Raw genomic sequence first — 22,732 nt, forward strand, 5'->3', positions numbered from 1 at the left:
TAGAAAAGTTCAAGGAACATATTTCACCATCGGTAATACTAGTTTTTGCCCACTACAAGTTCCACAAGCGAGACCAAAGTGTGCATGAATCTGTGGAACGATATATAACAGCAATTCGTGTGTTGGTTAAAGACTGTGACTATCCAAAAGCAACTGGTGATGACATGGTGAGAGACCAAATTGTTTGTGGAATCTTAGACGTACAAATCATTTTACTCCAGTTTTTCGAAGTAAACCAGTGCATGCCATTGAAATTGGAAATGCACTTCAGACCGAACAAGTGTTTATTTATACACTCTTCGTGGGATCCGTTGGAAACATTAAAGGAAGCCAACCGACTGATGAAGTCATTGTAAATAAACAGGAATGGATGATCAAGTTCAAAATCGACACTGGGGTGGAGGCCAATGTCATTCCAGTAGATTTGTTTTAGAAAACTGTCCCCACACCTGAGTGGAAAGAAACCAAGCTAATTCTGGTTGCATATGGAAATACGAGAATCCCATTAGTTATGACGTGCATGCCGTCATGTGCATACAGCAAGGCTACCTCAGGAAAATAATTTTTTGTTGTAAAAACCAAAGCCATCTCAATACTAAGGTATGAAAAATGCGTTGACATGGGTCTCGTGAAACTGGCAGGAAATTTTGAACAAAATCATGAAACGCCTTTCATTCAAAAGATAAAAAAAAGATTTAGCCGACATCTTCACCGGCATAGGCGAGCTACAAGGTGAATGCACCATACATCTGAAGCCAGGCGCTGTGCAAACTGTACAGCCAGTGAGACGCATAACATCTGCCCTTCATAACAAGCTGGAAAATGAATTAAAACAGCTGAAAGAACAGGGTATCATACACAAGGTCACAAATCCAAAGGAGTGGGTAAACTCGATTGTCACTGTTGAAAAATAAGACGGTTCTCTGCGTTTGTGTTTAGACCCAAGGGATCTAAATGCCACTATACAACGACCCTATTACCCCATGCCAACTTTTGAAGACGTAGCTGCATGGCTCTATGGCCACAAAAGATTCACCAAACTTGTTGCAAAGTTTGGATATTGGATGCCTAAACTATCAGAGCAATCATCAATAATGACAACTTTCAATACACCGTTCAGAAGGTATCGACACATAAGGATGCCGTTTGGCAATGTCTGTGCTCAAGACATCTTCCAACAGAAAATGAAAGAAACATTCAGCAATCTAGAGGGAGTTAAAGTTATTGCGGATGACATAATAGTATCTGGTAAGGATGACGAGCATGATAGAAAACTTGTATGCATGCTGGAGAGGACCAGAAAGGAAGAAGTGAAATTCAACCCTTAGATATATATTTTCGGTGCTCCCAGTATCCCTTATTTTGGTCACATGATCACAGCTGAAGGTATGAAACCTGATCCAAGGAAAGTTCAAGCTAAACCACTCATTAAGATAATTAGAAAAGCAGGCTACATTTCAGTGGACAGATGTTCAAAAATCAGAGATGGAAAAGATGAAGGTTTCTATTTGTCAGAAACTAGCCGCATTTGATGCTCAAAGCAAAGAAGTGGAATTGAAAACAGATGCATCGAAGTATGGCCTTGGGGCAGAACTCCCAACTCATGAAAAGATAGTAGCATTCGCCTCAAAAGCATTGAATGAGACAGAACAGTGCTACTCACAGGTCGAGAAAGAGCTGTATGCAATTATGTCTGGCTGTCAGAAATTTCATCAATACGTTTATGGCCGAAAAATCAAACTGTACACTGATCACAAGCCTTTGGAAACTATTCTGTCGAAACCCTTGTCTCAGGCACCACCAAGAATGCAAAGGATTATGCTTCAGATACAGCCCTATAATTTAGAGGCTCACTGTATTAGAGACAAAGACATCCCGGCAGCTGATGCCCTGTCAAGAATGCATCCGTCAGAAAATGACGAATTTCAAAATGAGATTGAATTTCATCTGGAAAAATGGGACTTGAGTTTGGTGATGATTTCCGGTGAAGTTGTGATACTTATTTATTTTGAAATAGCATAATAAGCCATTTGTTATTGATATATCTATCGGTATCTAAATTCCGTTTTTTAGAGTTTCAGTTATTAATGAGCCGGGTCGCTCCTAGCGTTTTTAACTAAAGTGAGGAGCAAGTTCAAAACCTAAAATAAATATACATTACTCTTGTTGAAAGGGGGGACTTCTCCCTTCTCAACACCTTGCTCATTAAACAGAACTTTTTTAGTGACTTGCAATTTTTTGCAATTGCAAATATTCTTAAAAGCCCCCTTCATATACATAATAATCCGTTCAAATAGGTTTTAAAGCTGTTCCTTGCTTTTAGTCGAAAAGTTGTTTTTTATTTAATTTCTGATTGTTTTCCAAATCATACCCAGGCCTAACCAAGATATAATTTGAGGTACCAGTCCCTTAAATCCCTGGTTAATTGCTTTTGAAATGTGTAAATCAATAAATTTACGTTGAATAGTACCGTACTACGTTTAAATTTACAATTTTAATTTTAGATAAATTTAAATATAAAAAATTAAAAAGTGCGCGATGAATAGTAATTTTTGTAAAAAGTTCTTGTTAATATTACTACTAACAAATTTCGGTTTGATGAAGAGGAGTACTATTGTTTGTATGGAAAGGAATTCTGTGAGACTTTTGATCTTCTACGCAACTAAATCCAAAAAAACCTCTACAATAGGATTTTCTTGTCGATAAATCGATTACATACATTTGTTTAGACACATTGAAGTACTTCACATAAATAGAAATAAAAAAAATATTTACCCTTTAAGGTCGTTAAAAAAAAGCTCCTAGCAGTATTTGCCACCCCAAAGAAATTTTTTGGTAGGCCTGATGATGACTTGCCTTGCCTTTTCCACCTCTATGCTGGTAAATATGGGAACATAACATTTTAGATGTATCGAGAAACATTTTAATCAATTCGTACTCTTCTATTTATCTGAAGCCTCGTGAAGATTAAGCAGTTAAGTCCATTAAAATATACTTTTTAAGAATCGACCCTACCCCCACCTAAACAATGACTCACTCCCCCCTCCCTCATTATAGCTGATATGCAATTGCAGATCACCAAGTGTAGCCAAATTTCATTACAAAGAAAGTGAATCAACTTAATTGAATCCAGTTTTGCAACCGTGTGTCATTAGTTCTTTTGCAATTGGGAAGCCTCAAATATAATTATTGATACCTTTAAATCAATTAGCTTCTTAGAATTTCAAATTGAATCCATATTTGCCCTCTACAGGGTAAAGTCGTAGTTTTGTGTCCTAAAATGGCAGAAAATAAGACTTTCTCCTGCCCAATCTGCAAAAAGGCTTTTAAATTTATGTTTTAATGAACTCCCTCCCAGTTATCTTGAACCTTCGGTTTGATACAATCAGCCCTGGAAAAAAAACAGAACAAATAAACATTCAGCGACGATGATTGACTCTTGACTGCAATGGCACAATTCTTAAAGATTCGAAAACTAATAATCAGGAAGTACCACTGTATTTTAAAGCTGATAAACCATTTCGTTTATTGATTCGTTTTTCAAGCTTACTGGGGAAATTCAGAAAAAAAGCTCCATGAAAAAAAGTACTACGTTTTCTGTTACAGGATTCTTCGAATGACTCCATAGTCTTTTGGCTGCCATCGGATAAAACTACAATGGTGGGATTTCCAAGGACGTAAGCAATTTTATGTTGCATTTATTTGCGCTCCAGCGAAAGTTTTCTGAACTTATTAACATCAAAACTAAGGTTTTAAATTGACTTTCAACTTAAGCTGCATTCGATATTATGTACGCTAGGCAGTGTGTCCGGAAGGAGAATAATGGCAACATGGTGGGTGTATTTTTAATATTACGTTGTCATTGAATATAAATTTGAATTTCAAAAAAGGGAATAGTAGTGGGAAAAGTCAAAGTCATGGCCAATTGTAGAAAAAAGCCAAGACAGATTGTCGAATTAAGTGGGCAGCCCAGTCAAGGTTAATTTTACCTCTTTGATTGCCATTGTTACTGTCTCCCATTTATCCTACACCTCTCCGTGAATGCGTATCCCTTCACAATGCCGAATTAGAGTCGTACCTGTTGGAGGCTCTCGCTGGGAAACACATGCAGGTTGACTTACTTGAAAATTTTCCTCTCATGCATGTCACTCCACAATGCTGAACTAGAGTCAACCCTCTCATGCTAATTCACGGTGGGTTCAACCTGTTGGAGGTTCTACCTTGCCATTGAATGTGATCTCGTCAAAAAAATCAATGAACAGGCTTGCACGTTTGTGCAACAAAAGCCTGGATTGTCGCACTATTTAGGTAGGAAAAGCACTTTTCGGCTTTATCTTTTGCACTTTAAGTGATATTTGACTCTGCACAAAAGGCAAGCGATTTAAAAAATTAAAGCAGTGCATGATGAGTTTATCTCAGGAAACTTTTGATGCAGTTGTCAGGGAAAATATTGAATTATTTGATTTAAAATATGATGCAGCAGTACAGGATGCTATCAAACAGTTTTCTTTACAGGTACTGGCTCTGAATTTGTTTAGACTAATGTGATTTTACTGGGCAGTAAGAAATGTTTAACAAAATTTCTGATTACTGCTTTTTAGAAAATTGTAAATCTCGTTTGTGAAAGTTTGTTGCTTTACCTCCCCTGTGATAGATAACTATACAGCCCACTATAAAAAGGTACAAGGTAAGACCCTCAGTATTGCTCCTTTTCTTGAGCAGGTATGCCTATCTTGATCAGTTGTTTTAGTGAGACACTACTTTCAAATGAATATACCAATTGACCACTATGACACAATCCTTATAGATTTGAGAACTAGAGATCAGGAAGTAGGCTACTACTGTCTAGAAAAGCATTTACACCATTTTGTTTATTGATGTGTTTTCTAAATTTACAGGGAAACTCCAAAAAAGAAAGCTCCTTGTAAAAAAAGTCATTACTTTCTCTGATAGAGGATTCTTCAAAAGACTCTGCAGTCTTTTGGTTGCCTTTAGATAAAACTACAATGGGAAGATTTCCAAGGACATAGGTGATTTTATGTTGCATTTATGTGTGCTGCTAGAATCAAGTGCAAGTGTAGAGTAGAAATTTATTGAATTTAATAATCCCAAAACTGAGATTTGAAATCAGTGTTTGACTTCAACTGTATCTGATATTATATAGACCTAGGCTATGCTATACAGTATGTCTGGAAGGAGATAGATGGAAATAGGGAGGGTGTATTTTTAATATTGCATTGTCATTATCAAAAGTGACAGGAAATCAAACAGTTTGTGATAACAAACTATAGTAAGGAGAGACAGGGCTCAATAGTAACTAAAACTCTAAAAAATGGAATTTTGATATCAATAGTTACATCAAAAGAATTGCATTTTTATGCTGATTCTTAATATATAAGTTTCATCAAGTTTAGTTTTACCCATCAAAAGTTATGTGCCTTAGAAAATTTGCCTGATTTAGGAAAATAAGAGGAAACACCTCCTAAAAGTCATGGAATTTTAACAAAAATCACACCATATCAGAGAACCCTACTGTAGAAGTTTCAAACTCCTATCTACAAATGTAGAATTTTGTATTTTTTTTCCCTGAAGACTGATCATGGATGCATGTTTATTTGTTTGTTTGTTTGCTTTTTTACCAGGGGTGATTGTATCAACCCATTAGTCCTTGAATGTTGCAAGAGGATTCCTTCTAACAGAAATTGAAATTTCTAGTGCCCTTTTTAAGTGACCCAAAAAATTGGAGGGCACCTAAGCCCCCTCCTATGCTTATTTTTTCCCAGAGTCACCAGATAAACATTTTGAAATAGCCATTTTATTCAGCATGGTCAAAAAACCTAATAATTTTGTCTTTTGGGATGACTTACTCCCCCACAGTCCCCAGGGGAGGGGCTGCAAGTTACAAACTTTGACCATTGTTTACATATAGCAATGGTTATTGGGATATGTACAAACATTTTCAGGGGGATTTTTTTTGGTTGGAGAAGGAGGGGATTATGTTGGGGGACCTTTCCATGGGGGAAGAGAATTTCCATGAAAAGGGTGCTAAAGTGTTCCATGAAATCATTATTTTAAAAAACAGTTAAAAAATAAATATGAAAAAAGTTTTTTCAACTGAAAGTAAATAGTAGCATTAAAACTTAAAACAAACAGAAATTATTACACATATAGGGTTCACCTTCTCCTAATACATTGCTCTTTATGCTAAAGTATTTTTGGTAATTTCAACTATTTATGCTACAGCCTTTGCAGTCCAGGGGTTGTTCTTAAGGAATTGGGACAACATTCAAGCTTTAGTGCAAAGAGTAAGGTGTTGACAAGGGGGAGAAATATATGTAATAAAAATATATGAATATAGAAATGTGTTATGTAAGTTAATTTGTATGTTGTATATATTTTTTACTAATAAAAACATTCACAAGAATTAAAAGTTCTAGTTGCCTTTTTAAGTAACAATAAATCAGAGGGCAACTATGCCTCCTCCTGCACTCCTTTTTTCTCAAAATTGTCCAACCAAAACTATGAAAAAGCAATTTTGCCCCCAAAAAATTTATATGCAAATTTGGTTTCAATTATTTGTGTGCAGAGAGCCTAAATCAAAACATGGATTAATTTAAAAACATTCAGAAATTAAATAAAAAAACAAGTTTATTTTACTGAAAGTAAAACAAGTAAGGAAAGTTAAAACTTAAAACAAGTAAAAATAACTCCATATATGTAAAGGGCTGTTCCCTACTGAATGCCCCACTCTTTACGCTAAAGTTTTTTTTACTGTTTAAAAACTAGAGTTGAGAGAAAGAGTCAAACTTTAGCATAAAGAGTGTTGAGGAGGGAACAGACCCTTTAATATATGAAGTAATTTCTGTTTGTTTTAAGTTTTAATGTTGCTCCTTACTTTCAGTTAAAATTTTTTTTTTTTTTATTAAATTTCCAAAAAAGGTGACTGTTGTAATATTGCAGAAGAAGAGATTATATTTTTGAGTTGCCAAGGTCAGTTTTTACAGAGAATTATTTTATAAGCAAGTTCAAAGTTGGAAAAATCATGAATTAAATGTTTTCATAAAACTAGATTTAGCTGAGTCAAGCCCCAGCTCTTGGCCACATCTATGCTAAATGTTGAATTACCATCCATTGAATTTAGCCATTTTTTTATCTGTCTTTACAGTATGAACAAATTATATGAAGTGTTTTTGAATACATTTGCAAAAGCAAGAACAGTATTTCTCCTAGTTCAAACTAAATACTAAGAATCTTAAGATTGCAAATAGTTTAAGAGCAAGAAATTGTTTGAAATTGAGACCTTGTCTGCTATATCCCCTTCAGGAAATGCTAAGAAACTACATGAGAGTTTGCTTTGTGCTTTATTCACTAAACTCTTATTTCTTTAAATAAAAAAAGAAGCTTTTTTTGCAGCCTGGAATAGAAAATCCAGAATAGAAAAATTCCCGTTGTAGTTGTGTCCCAGTTGTCATTTATATTCCCTGTGTCCTGGTCATCATTTGTGTCCTGGTGTCCCAGTCTCTAATTTCTCTTTGAGTGTCCCTGTCATCATTTATAGTCCCGGTGTCCAGGTCTGTAATTTTGTCAGTCAACAAACATGACATGAGTTGACAAACAACTTCATGACAGCATAATGCTCAATCCTTATATAGATGCTTAATATATAATGAACATATTTTAATTGCTGCATTCCAAAACATCAGGTTACAGAAATCAATGAACAGGCTTGCACATGTGCAACAAAAGCCTGGATTGTTGCACTATTTAGGTAGGAAAAGCACTTTTTGGCCTTGTCTTCTGCAGGCTGAGAAACTTGTTCTTGGTAATGCTGAATAAAAGACAGCCCATTTTAAAAAATTAAAGCATTGCTTGATGAGTTTATCACAGGAAACTTCTGACACAGTTGTCATGGAAAGCATTGAAGGATTTGATCTAGTATATGATGAAGCAGTACAGGGTGCTATCAAACAGTTTTCTTCACAGGTACTGGGTCTGCATTTGTTCAGCCTAATGTGATTTCACTGGGCAGTAAGAAATGTTTAACAAAATTTCTGATTACTGCTTTTTAGAAAATTGTAAATCTCATTTGTGAAAGTTTGTTGCTTTACCTCCCCTGTGATAGATAATTATACAGCCCTCTGTAAACAGGTACAGGTTAAGACCCTCAGTATTTGGATAGCTCCTTATCTTGAACAGGTAGACCTGTCTTGATTAATATTTTATCTTACTTTTAGCATGGAGAATAGGCTCCAGTATCATCATACTCTTAAAACTGTTGAGAAGGAAACATTATTAAGTTCTGAAAACCACTTTCAACAATTCTAAAATAATTACTTAACCTATACCATTCCTAGCAGCATTAGACTCAGGCTCTAAAAATATTTCCAAGATTAGGCTCCATTATTTGCTGTCAATATAGGCTGTACAGGATATTCACCATCTTTTATGGCTAAAAATTCAATCTAATTTCAGCCTTATGAAGAAAATCTCTACTAATTTCATATAGATCTGCAGAACAATGTTTTCCTGTAATTAAAACAAAAAAATATGAAACAATTTTGAAACATTTATCTCTACAAAGGCCCATGGCTTGTAAAGGAGTTTACCCTGTATTATTTCAAAATAACATAGAACATACCTAGTAAGGTTTAAGGTTGCAAGGAACAAAGTTTAAGCCTTTTCTAGGAAAGTGAAAGAGAGAAATGAGTAAGCTATTGCAGTAAATTCAAAAACAAGCCCAAAGAAGTTCTGAAAATATGCTTCAGCATGTGAATATAGTAGACCCATGGTTACAGATCTGGTTTGTATAGGATTCTGGTCAATTCAAAAAATAGTAGACCCATGGTTACAGATCTAGTTTGTATGGAATTCTGGTCAATTCCCCCCCCCCCTAAAAATGAGCACGTTTTGAACCTCCTATTTACCCCAGTATCCACACCTCTTGACAATGCCCCCTCCCAAATCAAAAAACAAGCCCAAAGAAGTTCTGAAAATATGCTTCAGCATGTGAATATAGTAGACCCATGGTTGCAGATCTGGTTTGTATAGGATTCTGGTCAATTCACCAATAGTAGACCCACGGTTACAGATCTGGTTTGTATGGAATTCTGGTCAATTAATCCCCCCATCCAAAAAAATGAGCATGTTTTGAACCTCCTATTTACCCCAGTATCCAGACCTCTTGACAATGCCCCCTCCCAAATCCGTCACTTTACGAAATTAACTTTTATTTCATTTAACACCACAATCATACAAATAGACTGGAAAGTAGTCCATATCACTTCAATACATAAAGGAAGAGACAAGAGTGAAGCTTATAGTTATTGGTCAAGCAGTATCAACTCTCGTCTTGGAAAAATCTCAGATATCCTCCTATCAAATACCAAATTGGATTTGTTGAAACAAATCCAATTAACTTTCCAATTACTTAACCTGGCTCCTTGACCAAGGCCTCTCTTTGGGTATGATCCTGCCAGACCTTGTTAAAACAACTGATAATTTTGCCTTCAAATAGGAGTTGAAGACGGTATTGTGAACTGTATGATGTTGTTCTTAAAAAGAAGAAATTATCAGGAGAAGAGGTCTTAAATAGGGTGCCTCAAGGTTCTCTTCTGGGACCTACATTTTAGTATAAATTAACAATGCTCCTAGAAACATTATCAACAAACTTAATGTGTACACTGACAACTCAAAATTTGTTAGTCATGTTGACACCAGTGCTGCAACAAGTACTCCAAATTTTTACTCTAAGTATCAAGTATTAAGTACTCATTGTTTTTTTTTACTTAAATATCAAGTAATAAGTACTTTCCAAATTCTTACTTAAGTATCAAATATCAAGTACTTGCCAAAATTGTACTTAAGTATTACTTCAAGTACTACTTCAAGTATTTATTATATATATATATATATATATATATATATATATATATATATATCTGATATCAAGTCTATGGTATCTTTTTTTAAAGCCATTCTGAAGGCTTCTTAGCCTCTTCCCTTGCCTATAAAATGTCCCCTGTCATTCCTCTCTTGGAAATCTTAATCAAGAAGCAGAATTTCCGTTTTATTGTTTTTAACCGTTTCCCTTGTTTGGCTGTTACACACCCAATGAAGTCCAAGAAAATAATTTTAACCAATTTTCAACAAAACGGATTGAAAGGAAAAGACTATCAAACCAATTAAGTGCAGTCAAAAAAATCTTGATTGGATCAGGCATATCACATGATAGGATTAATGCAGTGCATGTAGAGTTGAACTTCTGGCGATTAGTGTTCAATCAAATCTGGCATGTTTGAAAAAATACAGGGTTATTCTGAAACATGTGAGAATGATGGAAAAAATATTGAAAGTATTGTTTTCCATTGTTTGTCTGGTACACACCCAATGAAGTCCAAAAAATAAAGTGAACCAATTTTCAACACAACAGCTTGAAAGTAAAAGACTTCAAAACAATTAAGTTCAGTCAAAAAACTTCTGATTGGATCAGACAGATCACATGACAGGATTAATACAGTGCACATAGAGTTGAACTTCTGGCGATTAGTGTTCAATCAAATCTGGCACGTTTGAAAAAATACAGGGTTATTCTGAAACATGTGGGAATGATGGAAAAAATATTGAAAGTATTGTTTTCCATTGTTTGGCTGGTGCACACCCAATGAAGTCCAAAAAATAATCTGAACCAATTTTCAACACAGCGGCTTGAAAGCAAAAGACTTTCAAACAATTAAGTGCAGTCAAAAAACTTCTGATTGGAACAGACAGATCACATGACAGGATTAATACAGTGCACATAGAGTTGAACTTCTGGCAATTAGTGTTCAGTCAAATCTGGCACGTCTGAAAAAATACAGGGCTATTCTGAAACATGTCGGAATGGTGGGAAAATATTGAGAATAGAAAAATAAACTTTGTATTGGCTTTAAAACAGATAAAAGGTAATAAAGTAGTTCATTCTCTGATTCAATAAGTAAAAACATTAGCAACAAAGAAAAAATCAAATTTAAAAGTAAGGAGCCAAGTGAGTCAGTTGCAGACTTTTTTAATAAGAGAAATTAAAGCTCAATAATCAAAAGTCAAAAATCAATTGATGGCATGTCTCGCCCTCGGCACCTTTACAAGGAAACTGCCTCCAGTTTTCAAGTTAAATTTCAGACACGCTATGAAAATGTATGGCATCTATATCCTTTGGCTGGTTTTCACTCAAGCAAGCTGCATGGTGTGTAGTCAATTCAGATGGTTGGTAAAACTCCCTACTAACATATATTATAAAATCACAAGCCTGCAGCAAGTCCGCTGATCCAGACGCATTCCATACGGCTGGTCAAACTGCAGAATGAATGAATGAATCAATGAATGAACTTTATTATCCGTAAAAGTATAAAAAAAACACAAAGTACAGAGTATTATAAATAAACAAAAACAAAAACAAAAACGATAAACAGCAAGAAAAAAATTCAAACGAACAAAAGTCAACATGGACTAATTAACCAGTATCAACATGGAAAAAAGGCTGCAGAGGGTCGTAAACGTGAATAAAGTAGATAGTCCTTTTACATATATCATCACTGGAAGACCGAATCCAAGAAGGCATATCTATTAAACCAAATCGAGCCATTATTTTTCTGTTTTGGTGCCATCTAGGAAGCCGGAGGAGGATTTTGCAGTATCTGAAATAAGCCACACGTAGAGTATGGGGATTTTTATTACGAAACAGATGAGCCATGCCTGATCAAAACAAAAGCAAAGGGGTGCAATAAGCGTTGTAAATCATGCACAAACCGTTGCGGTTGTAACGGCTTTTGTTTGGGGATATTTGTCCGTAAGCGACGCATCGGTTTTTCACGGCTTGATTCACTAGGGATGAAAAGGTAGTGGAAAGTGTTAGACCGTAACGCAGACCAAGCCAACTAACTAAATAAGAACATGGCAGAATTGCAGTCCCAGCAACGAATGGAGCGACCGCATAAGTGCTATTAAAACAAATAAACTCGCATTTAGACGCATTAACTGACAGTCCAACCTTAGATAGTTCATTGGTTAATATGGTAAAATTGAAAAGCAATCCACGGCGAGTCCGGGCAACAAGAAAAACGTCGTCTGCACATGCAACAGAAGACAAACCAATATTAAAGTAAGAAACATAACTTTTAAGGGGACGCGGGCACGATGCAAGCACACATTTAAATATACTAGAAGACAATACGGCAGAAATTACGACCTATCTATTTCTAGCAGCAGTTTTCACACCATGAAGTGGCAAAAACCATGAGACTAAGTCGAAAATCTTCTGAGAAAAAAGGAATAAAACAAGAGCTAAGAGTTCATATGGCGCTTGTAACAAGGTCGTAAGAGCCAAGAGCTCATATGGCATGAGCTCTAGCAAACTTACAAGAATCAATAGATTAATTTAAAAGAAAAATCAGAGGCTTAATGTTTGTCGGCATTTAAAATAAGAGCTATGAGACACAAAGTCTTTTAAATATCAAAATTCATTAAGATCCGATCACCCACTCACAAGTTAAAAATACCTCATTTTTCTAAATTTTTCTCTCCCTTCACCTCCCCCCCCCCCCAGATGGTTGAACCGGGGAAATCAACTTTATCAAGTCAATTTTGCAGGTCCCTGTCACGCCTACCAATTTTCATTGTCCTGGCACGTCCAGAAGTACCGAACTCCCCAAATCACTGGAACCCTTAACTACCCCAAAGAGAGTGGATCCAGTCCGGTTCCGTCAATCACGTATCTACGACATTGGCTTATTCTACCCACCAAGTTTCATCCCGATCTCTCCACTCTAAGTGTTTTCCAAGATTTCTGGTTTCCCCCTCCAACTCTCCCCCAATGTCACCAGAACTGGTTGGGTTTTAAAATAAGAGATCTGAGACATGAGTTCCTTCTTAATATCAAATTCAAGAATACCTCACGAACGGTCACCCGCTCCTAAATTAAAAATACCCCAATTTTTTTAATTTTTCCGAATTAATACCCCCTACAATCCCTCAAAGAGAGCGAATACATTTCAGTTATGTCAATCACGTATCTAGGACTTATGCTTATTCTTCCCGCCAAGTTTCATCCTGATCACTTTAAGCATTTTTAAGATTTCCGGTCCCCCCCCCCCCCAAATCCCCCCAATGACACTGGATCCGGTCGGGATTTAAAACATGAGATCTGAGTTACGAGGTCCTTCTAAATATAAAATTTCATCCTATGAAATTCAAGAAGATCTGATCACTCCTCCGTAAGTTAAAAATACCTCATTTTTTTCTAATTTTTCAGAATTAACCCTCCCCCCAACTCCCCAAAAGAAAGTGAATTCGTTCTACTTGTGTCATTCATGTATCTAGGACTTGTGCTTATTTAACCCACTAAGTTTCACCCCAATCCCTCCTCTCTAAGCATTTTCCAAGATTTTAGGTTTCCCCCTCCAGGTCTCCTTGATCTGGTCAGGATTTGAAATAAGAGCTCTGAGACATGAATTCCTTCTAAATACCAAATCTAATTAAGATCCGGTCTAATTTTTGTCCTCCCCCCCCCAGATGGTCGAATTGGGGAAACAAGTATTTCAAATTTAATCTGGTCTGTTCCCTGATACGCCTGCCAAATTTCATCGTCCTAGCTTATCTGGAAGTGCCTAAATTAGCAAGACCGGGACTGACAGACCGACAGAATTTGCGATAACTGTATGTCACTTGGTAAATACCAAGTGCCATACAAAGTAATTTTTCTCTGGGGATGGAATATTTAGTTGAAGGTTGGCTTCAATTTGACTTATTTTGGAAAAGGGCTATTCCAGGCTCTGGGCAAGCCATGGCCGGAAGTAGTTGTAGGCCATACTAAACTGAAGGAAAACTCGACTTTCTTAAAATTTTAAACCCCCTCCCCTCGCCCTATTTTAGACAGGGCTTGTGATATCAGAGCTCGATATGAGCCCTGATCCTAGTCATCCTTGGTCTAGCTTTCATTTGGATCTGTTGCTCCATTTGCTAGTTATACTAAATTAAACCAAAAGCTTTCAGCACTTAAAACCCACTCCCCCTCGTTCTACTTGAGCTAGCGTTTTCATCTCAAAACGTGATGCCTGTCACGGTCTTAGGTACCTTTGGTTCACTCTTCACTGAGATCCATCGATCTCTCGCAAGTTAGACTGAATTATGAAAAACTCAACTTTTTTTAGTACTTATAGCCCCCTCCCCCTAATTAAGCTAGGGTCTTCATCTCCAAACATTATGTGTCTTATGGTTTTGGCATGTTTGGTTTGACTTTGACATCTATTACTTCATTCGCAAGTTGAAATGAGTCAAACAAAAAACTCAACTTTTTTAGCACTTAAAGCCCCCTCCCCCTCGCCCTAATTAAGCTTGGGTCTGCATCCCAGAACTCAATGCATATCATACTCTTAGACATCTTTATTCAATTTTCATCGAAATTCACCTCTCCATTTGCAAGTTCCAGTGAATTAAATGGAAAACTCGAATTTTTTTAACACTTAAAGCCCCATTGCCCTAATTAAGCTCAATTTTAATATAAATCTGACTGGCAGTTCTCCTGCTATACTCCATTGCAAAGACGGGCGGATAGACCGACAGATCTCAAAAACCTATCTTGATGGATATTTTCCGCTATCCAAATAGGTGATGATGCCTGGATGATGATATGCTATTGTTTTCCTTTTTCTTTGATCCAATGAGCCAACATGGCTACCTAAGACGTTGCAAAATCCGTTCGTCCGTCTGTCTGTCTTTCCATCCGTCTGTGTAATCACGTATAGGGGGAGAACCACTGATTGGATTTGGATGAAAATGTTGATGGCCAAATTTGGTGCCAAGGATCATGAGACACATCAAGTTGAAAGATGAAGAACCTAGCATAAATAAAACAGGGGGGAAAGAGCTTTACCTGCTAATAACAGTTTTTCGTTTAATTCGGAGTAACTTGCGACTAAAGTGATGGATCTGTATGAAAGTTGAACCAAAGAGGCCTAAGACCATGACACATTTCAAGTTTTGAGATAAAGACCCTAGCTCAAATTTAACAAAGGGGGGTTGGTTTTAATTCCTGAAAAATTTAAGTTTTCTGTTTAATTTAGTATAACTGGAAAATGGAGTAACGGATCCGAATGAAAACTAGACCAAAGATGCCTAAGATCTGGTTCAAGTTCTGGTATCACAACCCTATATCAAATAGGGCGAGGGGAGAGGGTTTCAAGTTTTAAGAGATTTGAGTTTTCGTTTAATGTAGTAGGGCCTATAACTTATGAATGGAGTGACAAATCTGAAGTCAGATTCGTCTGAATACCTGAATTTGCTGGAACGAATTTGACAAAATACCACTGCATTGGATCCAGATAGAATTCCCTAGACTTGTTTATTGCAGACAACATTTGGATGGGCAAAGATTCATAGCTTCAGTAGTTTTGCCAATAATGGTCCTGAAGATGATGAAATGGTAGAAATCTGGTTCAGTTGACGAGATGACAAAACTTAAACACTAATGTCAGAAATATAAGCCCAAATGGACTACAGTATGCAACATTTAGTACAAAACAAGGGATTTTAGCTCACTGTCGACCAGTGAACTGTGAAATAATTTCAATTTTCTTTGTTATATAACTTTTAAACAAAAATTGTACCAAGTGGTAATCATATTATAATTTTTTTCGTCAAAAACAAATACCTTATTTCATATCCAAAAATAGAGCATGGAGCTATATCTGAGTTTACTCTAAATCTAAAGGGTGATGTTTTCATGTACATTGCCAAAGCACATACACACAAAAGCTATATCTGAGTTTGCTCTAAATATAAAGGTGATGTTTTCTTGTACATTGCTAAAGCACACACACATAAAATTTTCGTGTCAAAGGTAAAGTATTTGAAAAACAAGTACATTAAAAGTATCTTAAGTAATAAGTATTTCGTAATCTTACTTAAGTATCAAGTAATAAGTACACCCTAGAGTTTTTACTTAAGTACAAGTACAAGTAATGAAAAATTTTACTTAAGTAGTACTTCAAGTAAAAGTACTTCAAGTAAGTGACAGGTTAGGTAAACTCGCACTGGTTGACACACAGCAAGGTATGGCCTCAACACATTCAGATCTTAATAGCTTTGGCAAATGGGAAAAGACAAGGAGGCTTGAGTTTAATTTTGAAAATTGTAAGGTCCTCCATTTTACAAGAAATAACCCAAAATGGCAACATTAATGTCAATAATGTTCGTATAAAACACCCTATTTCTGTGTATCCCTTGAAGAGATATGTTGGAGTTTTTATTAGATCAGGACATTAAATCAACTACCACACACAAGCTGCTGTAGTGAGGACAAACCATAAGTGCTTGGTTTTACCCAAAAGCACAATCACAAGCAGATCCCCTTTCATAATAAGCCAACTCTACAAAACCTCGAGTGACCAAGATTAGCATTTGAAATATAGATTGCTATACTGATTAATAAAATAGACCAGATTGCCCTCAAATTTATCCAAAGATTGTTGATGAAATACATGGGCTAGCATACAAAGAGTATGCATGTTAGCTGCAGAGTCTCAAGCAGCCAATTCTGACATATCATTGAAAAGGAGGTGACCTGATAATGACCAACAAGCTGCTTGATTCTGATGACAAAGAGTTCCTCGAGCTCGCCCATTTATCAAAACCAGAGATCATTCTGTTTAGTTGTTTGACAATCATTCAAACAGAAGGAAAGAACCATTTCTTTGCCAACTGCATCATATGCCTCTGGGATTGTCTAAGCAAGACAACCATAAGTTCATCAATCATTGACAGCTTCAAAGACAATCTTGACTAGGAGTGGGTGACTAAAGTATTGGCTCATGCAATGGGATTCAACAGATGTCCTGCATCATTAGCATAACTGACTGTTGTACACTGGGTGTGTCCATATTGCTAGCAACTATGATTTAAGGTAATATCCGGGATCATCAGGGAGGGGGTGCTGAAGAACATAGTCTAAAATAAGGAATGTAGTGGTACTACTTTTATTTTGTTAGTATGCTTCCTTTAGATATGGCCAACATTGAAATATATGCCAATAAAAAAGAAGAAAAGAGATGTGCAGATTATAAAAATATAATCTGAATAGACTGTACAAAGTGGGCTATATATTTTTCTGTATGGTTGAGGAGAGGATAAAGTTAAGCAATAAACTTTGAGGAATTGGTACTATTTATGCTTTCTTTTCGGTGTAGTTTTCATAATTTCTGGCAACCATGGTCTATCAAGGAACAAGGTGTCACTTGGGTCCTTTTAGAGGCTTAACATAGAATTTTAAACTCAGTAAGTGTATAAACACATGCATCAAAGGATGTGTTTATCTTCTATCATGCTAAGCAATAGAAAAAACAATTGGTTTTTGTCATTACTTTGTTTTATTGAAGGTGAACACACTGCTCAAGCAGGGGTATAAAAATATGGTGTGTTGTGGTTCAATATACCATGGTTTACTTCATCTAAAGGAAAATGGTAATAAATAAAAGTATTGTCATTAGACCCCTTGTTTAATGATTTACACAATTACCATGGTCCTTTTTCTAAAAAAGCATGCCTTTCCCCTCCCTGCTGATGGTATCAGATATAGTTCTGATACTAAAAGTAAAATGTATAAAGGAAACCTTAAAACAGGGAAATTCTTACTTTGTAACTACTGTATTTTTCTGTTAATTAGATTATCATGTTTTCTTCCATTTTTATCCATACTCAAAATCATTTCAAGTAATATTGTATTGAAGCCTTGGAAAATCTGAATTTGTTTTTAAAACACAGTTTCACCTGAAAACAGGTAGAAAAGTCGGTCAATAAAAAATATATAACATATCACAAGATTTAAAACATCGGAGAACTGTATTATTTAGGGTATATATAAAAACGTTTGAGAGAGGCATACATTGTCAGAAGAAAAGAAAATAATTATGAAGTTTTAGAAGAGCATAAAATAAGGAATTTATTGGACCATTTTTCCTTTATACCTTACGTTGCACTTTGGAGCAAATTAAGATCCATCTTGATCTATTAATTCCTCTATACTTGATGACTTGAATGATTAAAAATCAAATACATCCTATTGGTACTTCCAGGAAACACCATTCCATTCAACATCCAATGACTTCTTGAACACTCACCATTGGGTGCTGAGACTGTTTTATTTGAGAGACTATTCCAGTGGTTTACTACACAGCATGACAAAAACTGTTGATGGTGCTGAGTTTTGACAGATGGCTTGAACAGCTTCTTTGAATGTCTCTTCCTGTAATTCCAATATTTTGAGAAATTGGAAAATGAAGTAGGGGGGGGGGTTCTTGTAAAGTAAGCTTATATGTCATATGCTCTTTGTCATCGTTAAATTAGTGTTGGTAATATAAGCTCCTTTAAACATTCGTCATAGGGCTTGTCTCTCATCCTAGATACTGCCTTTACGGCTCTCCTTTGCACTACTTCCAAAAGCTGTACATCATCCCTGTATCCTGGTGATGCTATGCACATTCCAAAATCAAGCACTGGCATGACAAGGGCCTTGTAAAACCTCACAAAAACATAGGGAGATCTACTGGATACAGTTTTCTTTAAGAGTGCTTGGACAAAGTTTGCATGAGACACAGACTTTATGCAGTTTGAATGGAATTTACAATGGTCATCAACAATGATTCCAAGATACCTTTCTTCACCCACACTTCGCAGCTCTTGAATGCTATTTACAGCTGGATTGATCATAGCATACTTGGAATCTGGGATGGACCTGCTAAAATGAATAACCCTATATTTGTCAAAATATGTACACCACATTTTGAATATGGTCAAATTCTGCTTGTGGGGACTCATGGTTGACTCCAACAAACAATTATGATGGCAAAAATAGCAAAATGTCACGTTTTTGTAGATAAAGGATCTCTAATATGTTGAATCTGATGGTTTGATTTTCATTAAGAATCATTTAATTATAGGGGGTGTTCCCCCTATTTCAAAAATCAGGCCAAATTTTAACTTTTGATGGGTAACACTAAACTTGATGAATCTTATATATTTGGAATCAGCATAATAAACTGATTCTTTTGTTGCATCTATTGATATTAAAATACCATTTTTTAGAGTTTTGGTTGCTATTCAGCTGAGTCGCTCCTTACTTGCAGTTTGTTACCACAAACTGTTTGATTGTCTGTGTATTTTATAATTTTTCTTCTTTCAAATCATTTTTTCCCTTAAAAAAAGTAGTCAAAAAATTCTATTTGATTTGTCTTTCTATTGCTCTTCAGTTGTAAAATCTTTAATTTTTGAAGGTCAATGAAATTATTTATTTTGTGAGCTTGAGACTTTAAGTGACTTTCGAATTGAGACTCTTTCAAGTGACTTTCAAAGTGAGACTCTTTCAAGTGACTTTCAAAGTGAGACTCTTTCAAGTGACTTTCAAAGTGAAATTTTCAAGTGATTTTCGGGCTTGAGTTTTATACTTTAGAAGTTTTTTTTTACAGTTTTCTTTGATGAGGCGCCTCAGATACAAGGTCTTAAAACGTTGGATAGTTGGACTGTGGTAAAAGCTTCCAATTTATTCCCTATCCTTGGCTTTAGACCTCTCTGTGGAATTTTATTGTTTTAACACTGGTATAACAAAATATTTGTCTGGTTGTGGTAAAGGTTAGGGAGTATTTCTCAATTGCCAGATCGATTTGTGGGACTTAATGGTTTTGGGTATGTATGTTTGAGCTTAATTGGACGTTGTAAGATTTCCCTAATGAAGAATTGGTTAAAATACAAGTAGGCTTTTTGGCCCACATTTTCGAAATCGTCATTGGGGAATATTCTTTCAGATATGTCCTTCAGACATGTCTTGAGTCTCCCCCATCTTGTGTATAAGTATGCCAAAATGATATGAGTTTCAGCATATGTACACACAGGTCTCATCCAGCAGTCAGGAGAGGAGGTATTTTATGTGTTTATGTGTATTGATAACTACAATGTCTTATTCTTCCAGGGTTTATCTCTGTCCCTCATAATTACTGATAAAAGAGAAGATGGGTCCCACCCTCTTTTAGACAAGATAGAGAAGTTGGTTGCTGAAAGAGCCAATAGTGGAAAGCCTGAAAACGCCCAACAGCTATTAGGCATTCTCAAGGATCTGGAAAATGAAATATCCAAAGGAGCAAACTATCAATTATTTGCAGCTAAAGCTGGATTGTATGATCTTCTTATATCTGTTATGACGAGTCAAGTTGATAATATTGTTATGATCCAGTGTATAAAGACTTTATCAGCATTGTGTAAGGGCTACCCTGATTTGCTCACAGGGCCATCTGCAAAGTCCCTTCATGGTGTTGTAAGTAATACCCTTGAGTGCCAAGACATGGCTCATAACTTTTTAATATTGTTCAAGCATTTATGCAAAATGCATGAAGGAAATAGGAAAATGCTGATGGTTGATATTCAAATTGCTGATTTAATCGTGGAGATGATAACAAGGCATTCCTCAAAATTAGAAGTATGTATGATTTCTTTTGGTTTGAAATGTAAGTGTTGGGTGCAAGGATGTTCACCCAGAGTAGCTGAAGAGTTGTGAAAGCATTTCTTATTGCATGATAAAAAGGATTGAACCCCCTCTCCATCCCCGAAATTTTTGTCTGACTAAAAAAATCGTAACAAAATGTATATAAACACATTTTTGATACTTTTTGAAAGTTTTTATAAACCTATTTTATATCAGTGTCAAACCAAGCCTACATGAAATAATTACTCCTACCTTTTCTCTGTACTTCCTTTTGTAGGGGACCAGTCTATGATTTTTTCACCATCTCCACGTTTTAAAATTATTTTCTCTAACATTCATCTTACCCTGCTATTGTAACCCAACTCAAAAAAAAAAAAAAAAAAAAAAAAAAAAAAAAAAAAAAAAAAAAAAAAAAAAAAAAAAAAAAAAAAAAAAAAAAAAAAAAAATAAAAAAAAAATCCATTGTGTTCTTTATTCTTTGTATTTATCCTACCATCCCTTGGCTGCTCAATTTCAAATGTGGGAGAATTTTCTGGGAATGGCAGTTATCCGGACAATGACGGATTCTATGTCACCTCTTCCCTGTATCACTCTAAAGCTGCTATCACAAGGGCTACTCAAATCGGAATTGATGGTCATTGAATATTGGAAAAGTTCTCCGTTGAGCACAAATAGCAATTTCTAGGACCTATTTATGAATTGGGAGTAACAGGGCCCTTACTTGGCTTTTGGTCCATGGTGCTATTGGGGTAAGACGTGAAAGGGGATAAAGCTCAATATACTCATTCCAATGAGAAAGAATAAATATTTGTGAATTAGAATTCTGGAATATCATAAACTCTAAAAGCAGGCAGAAAACAAATAGGAAAAAGGGACTTTATTTTAAAACAATAAAGCTAAAAAAATATATTATTCTTTATGTAAAGGGGCTGTTGTACCCCCAAATCCCCGTCTTTACGCTAAAGTTGGATACTTATATGTTTTAAATAGTAGTTTTTTTTGTTTTATTTCAAGTGCATTGAAACACAATCGACAAACAAATACTTGGGATTACCAACTGGCTATGGTTTTAGACTATAGAGTATATTCAATTAAATTCTACTTAATCTTTATAATAAAGTGTGGGGCTTAAATAGGGGTGATAGTAATAGCGGTTTTAGACCTTATAATCTGGAGAGGGGGCGAGGTATACCATATAAAATAAAAGGAATTTAATGTCAGATGTCGGAAATACTGGGTAGGGCGGGTACCTGCCCAGGCCGTAATCGCCACCGGGTGACAGCCTCCCTCCCATGCATAACTGTCTCTGTTTATTTTGAGTTGTAACATTATTATTTACCTTTTTTATCCTTTTTTTAAATTTAATTGGATGTAGTAATGGGTCATATAGTTAATTTTCCGTTTTTCAGGTTGTTATAGAATCTTGTGAATTGATAAGGAACATTCTATCGGATGATGACATACGTGAAGAGTTTAATCAAGTTCAATTATATGCAAAACTTCTGGTGGAGGAGCATAAAATCATCAGTGTAGCCACATCATTGCTAAAAGGTGTTTTTTTTTACTCTGTTCTTTTATTTAATTTTTATTGTTCAAATTTTATTTTTTTTTTTATTTAATATTCATTTTTTAATTTAATTATTTGTTTTATAGAACCTAATTTATATTTTTTTAAATTCAGTTTTATTGGAAAATTTTTATTGCTCTTTTTATCGAAGTACAGTTGACTCTCGACACCTCGATAATTCAAACTCCTTAATATCTCGAATCATTCTTAGTCCCCTTCGAAAAACCTGTCTAAGTCGAAGCAAAAAACGTGCGTGATTCGAAATAATTTTGTGGTTACATTTTACCTCTATTAGTCAAAGTGACCCAAAAATTACTGCTATAACTTGAATTTCAGTAAATAAGCGGTCATTTAATTTTCATTTTACCTCCACAAGTCAAAGTATACATCTGTATCTCGAAGCTTTTTCAACGAACCTCTGTTAGCCGAAACCCTGGTATGCAGGATGCAACGCGTAAACGTGTAAAATATGTAATAATTTTGTGTACATATTTTTGCATTAGATTCTTTTAATGTTCTGATATCTATTTCCTAAAAAACTAGCAAACAGTCTAGTTTATAATACACTAATAAAGTTATTCGTAACTTTGTAGTGGCTGTAGGGAGTAAGTTTAGTGATTTTGTACCTCTGTAACTCGAATTTTCATTTAGCTTACCTCTATAAC

At 35.5% G+C, this 22,732-nt stretch overlaps 1 protein-coding gene across 1 annotated transcript in view; it reads left to right on the forward strand.

Annotated features, from left to right (window-relative positions):
• Positions 1-4,372: 4,372 nt before the first annotated feature.
• The window catches only part of LOC136030942 (armadillo repeat-containing protein 6-like), a 32,486-nt gene continuing 14,126 nt past the window's right edge, over positions 4,373-22,732 (forward strand). Inside the window, exons 1-3 of the mRNA XM_065710052.1 lie at positions 4,373-4,515; positions 19,991-20,494; positions 21,910-22,051. Coding sequence (XP_065566124.1) covers positions 4,402-4,515; positions 19,991-20,494; positions 21,910-22,051 — 760 coding nt within the window. The 5' untranslated portion in view covers positions 4,373-4,401. The remainder of the gene's footprint in view (positions 4,516-19,990; positions 20,495-21,909; positions 22,052-22,732) is intronic.

This window comes from Artemia franciscana, chromosome 9 (assembly GCF_032884065.1).
Source record: "Artemia franciscana chromosome 9, ASM3288406v1, whole genome shotgun sequence".
Lineage (NCBI taxonomy): Eukaryota > Metazoa > Arthropoda > Branchiopoda > Anostraca > Artemiidae > Artemia > Artemia franciscana.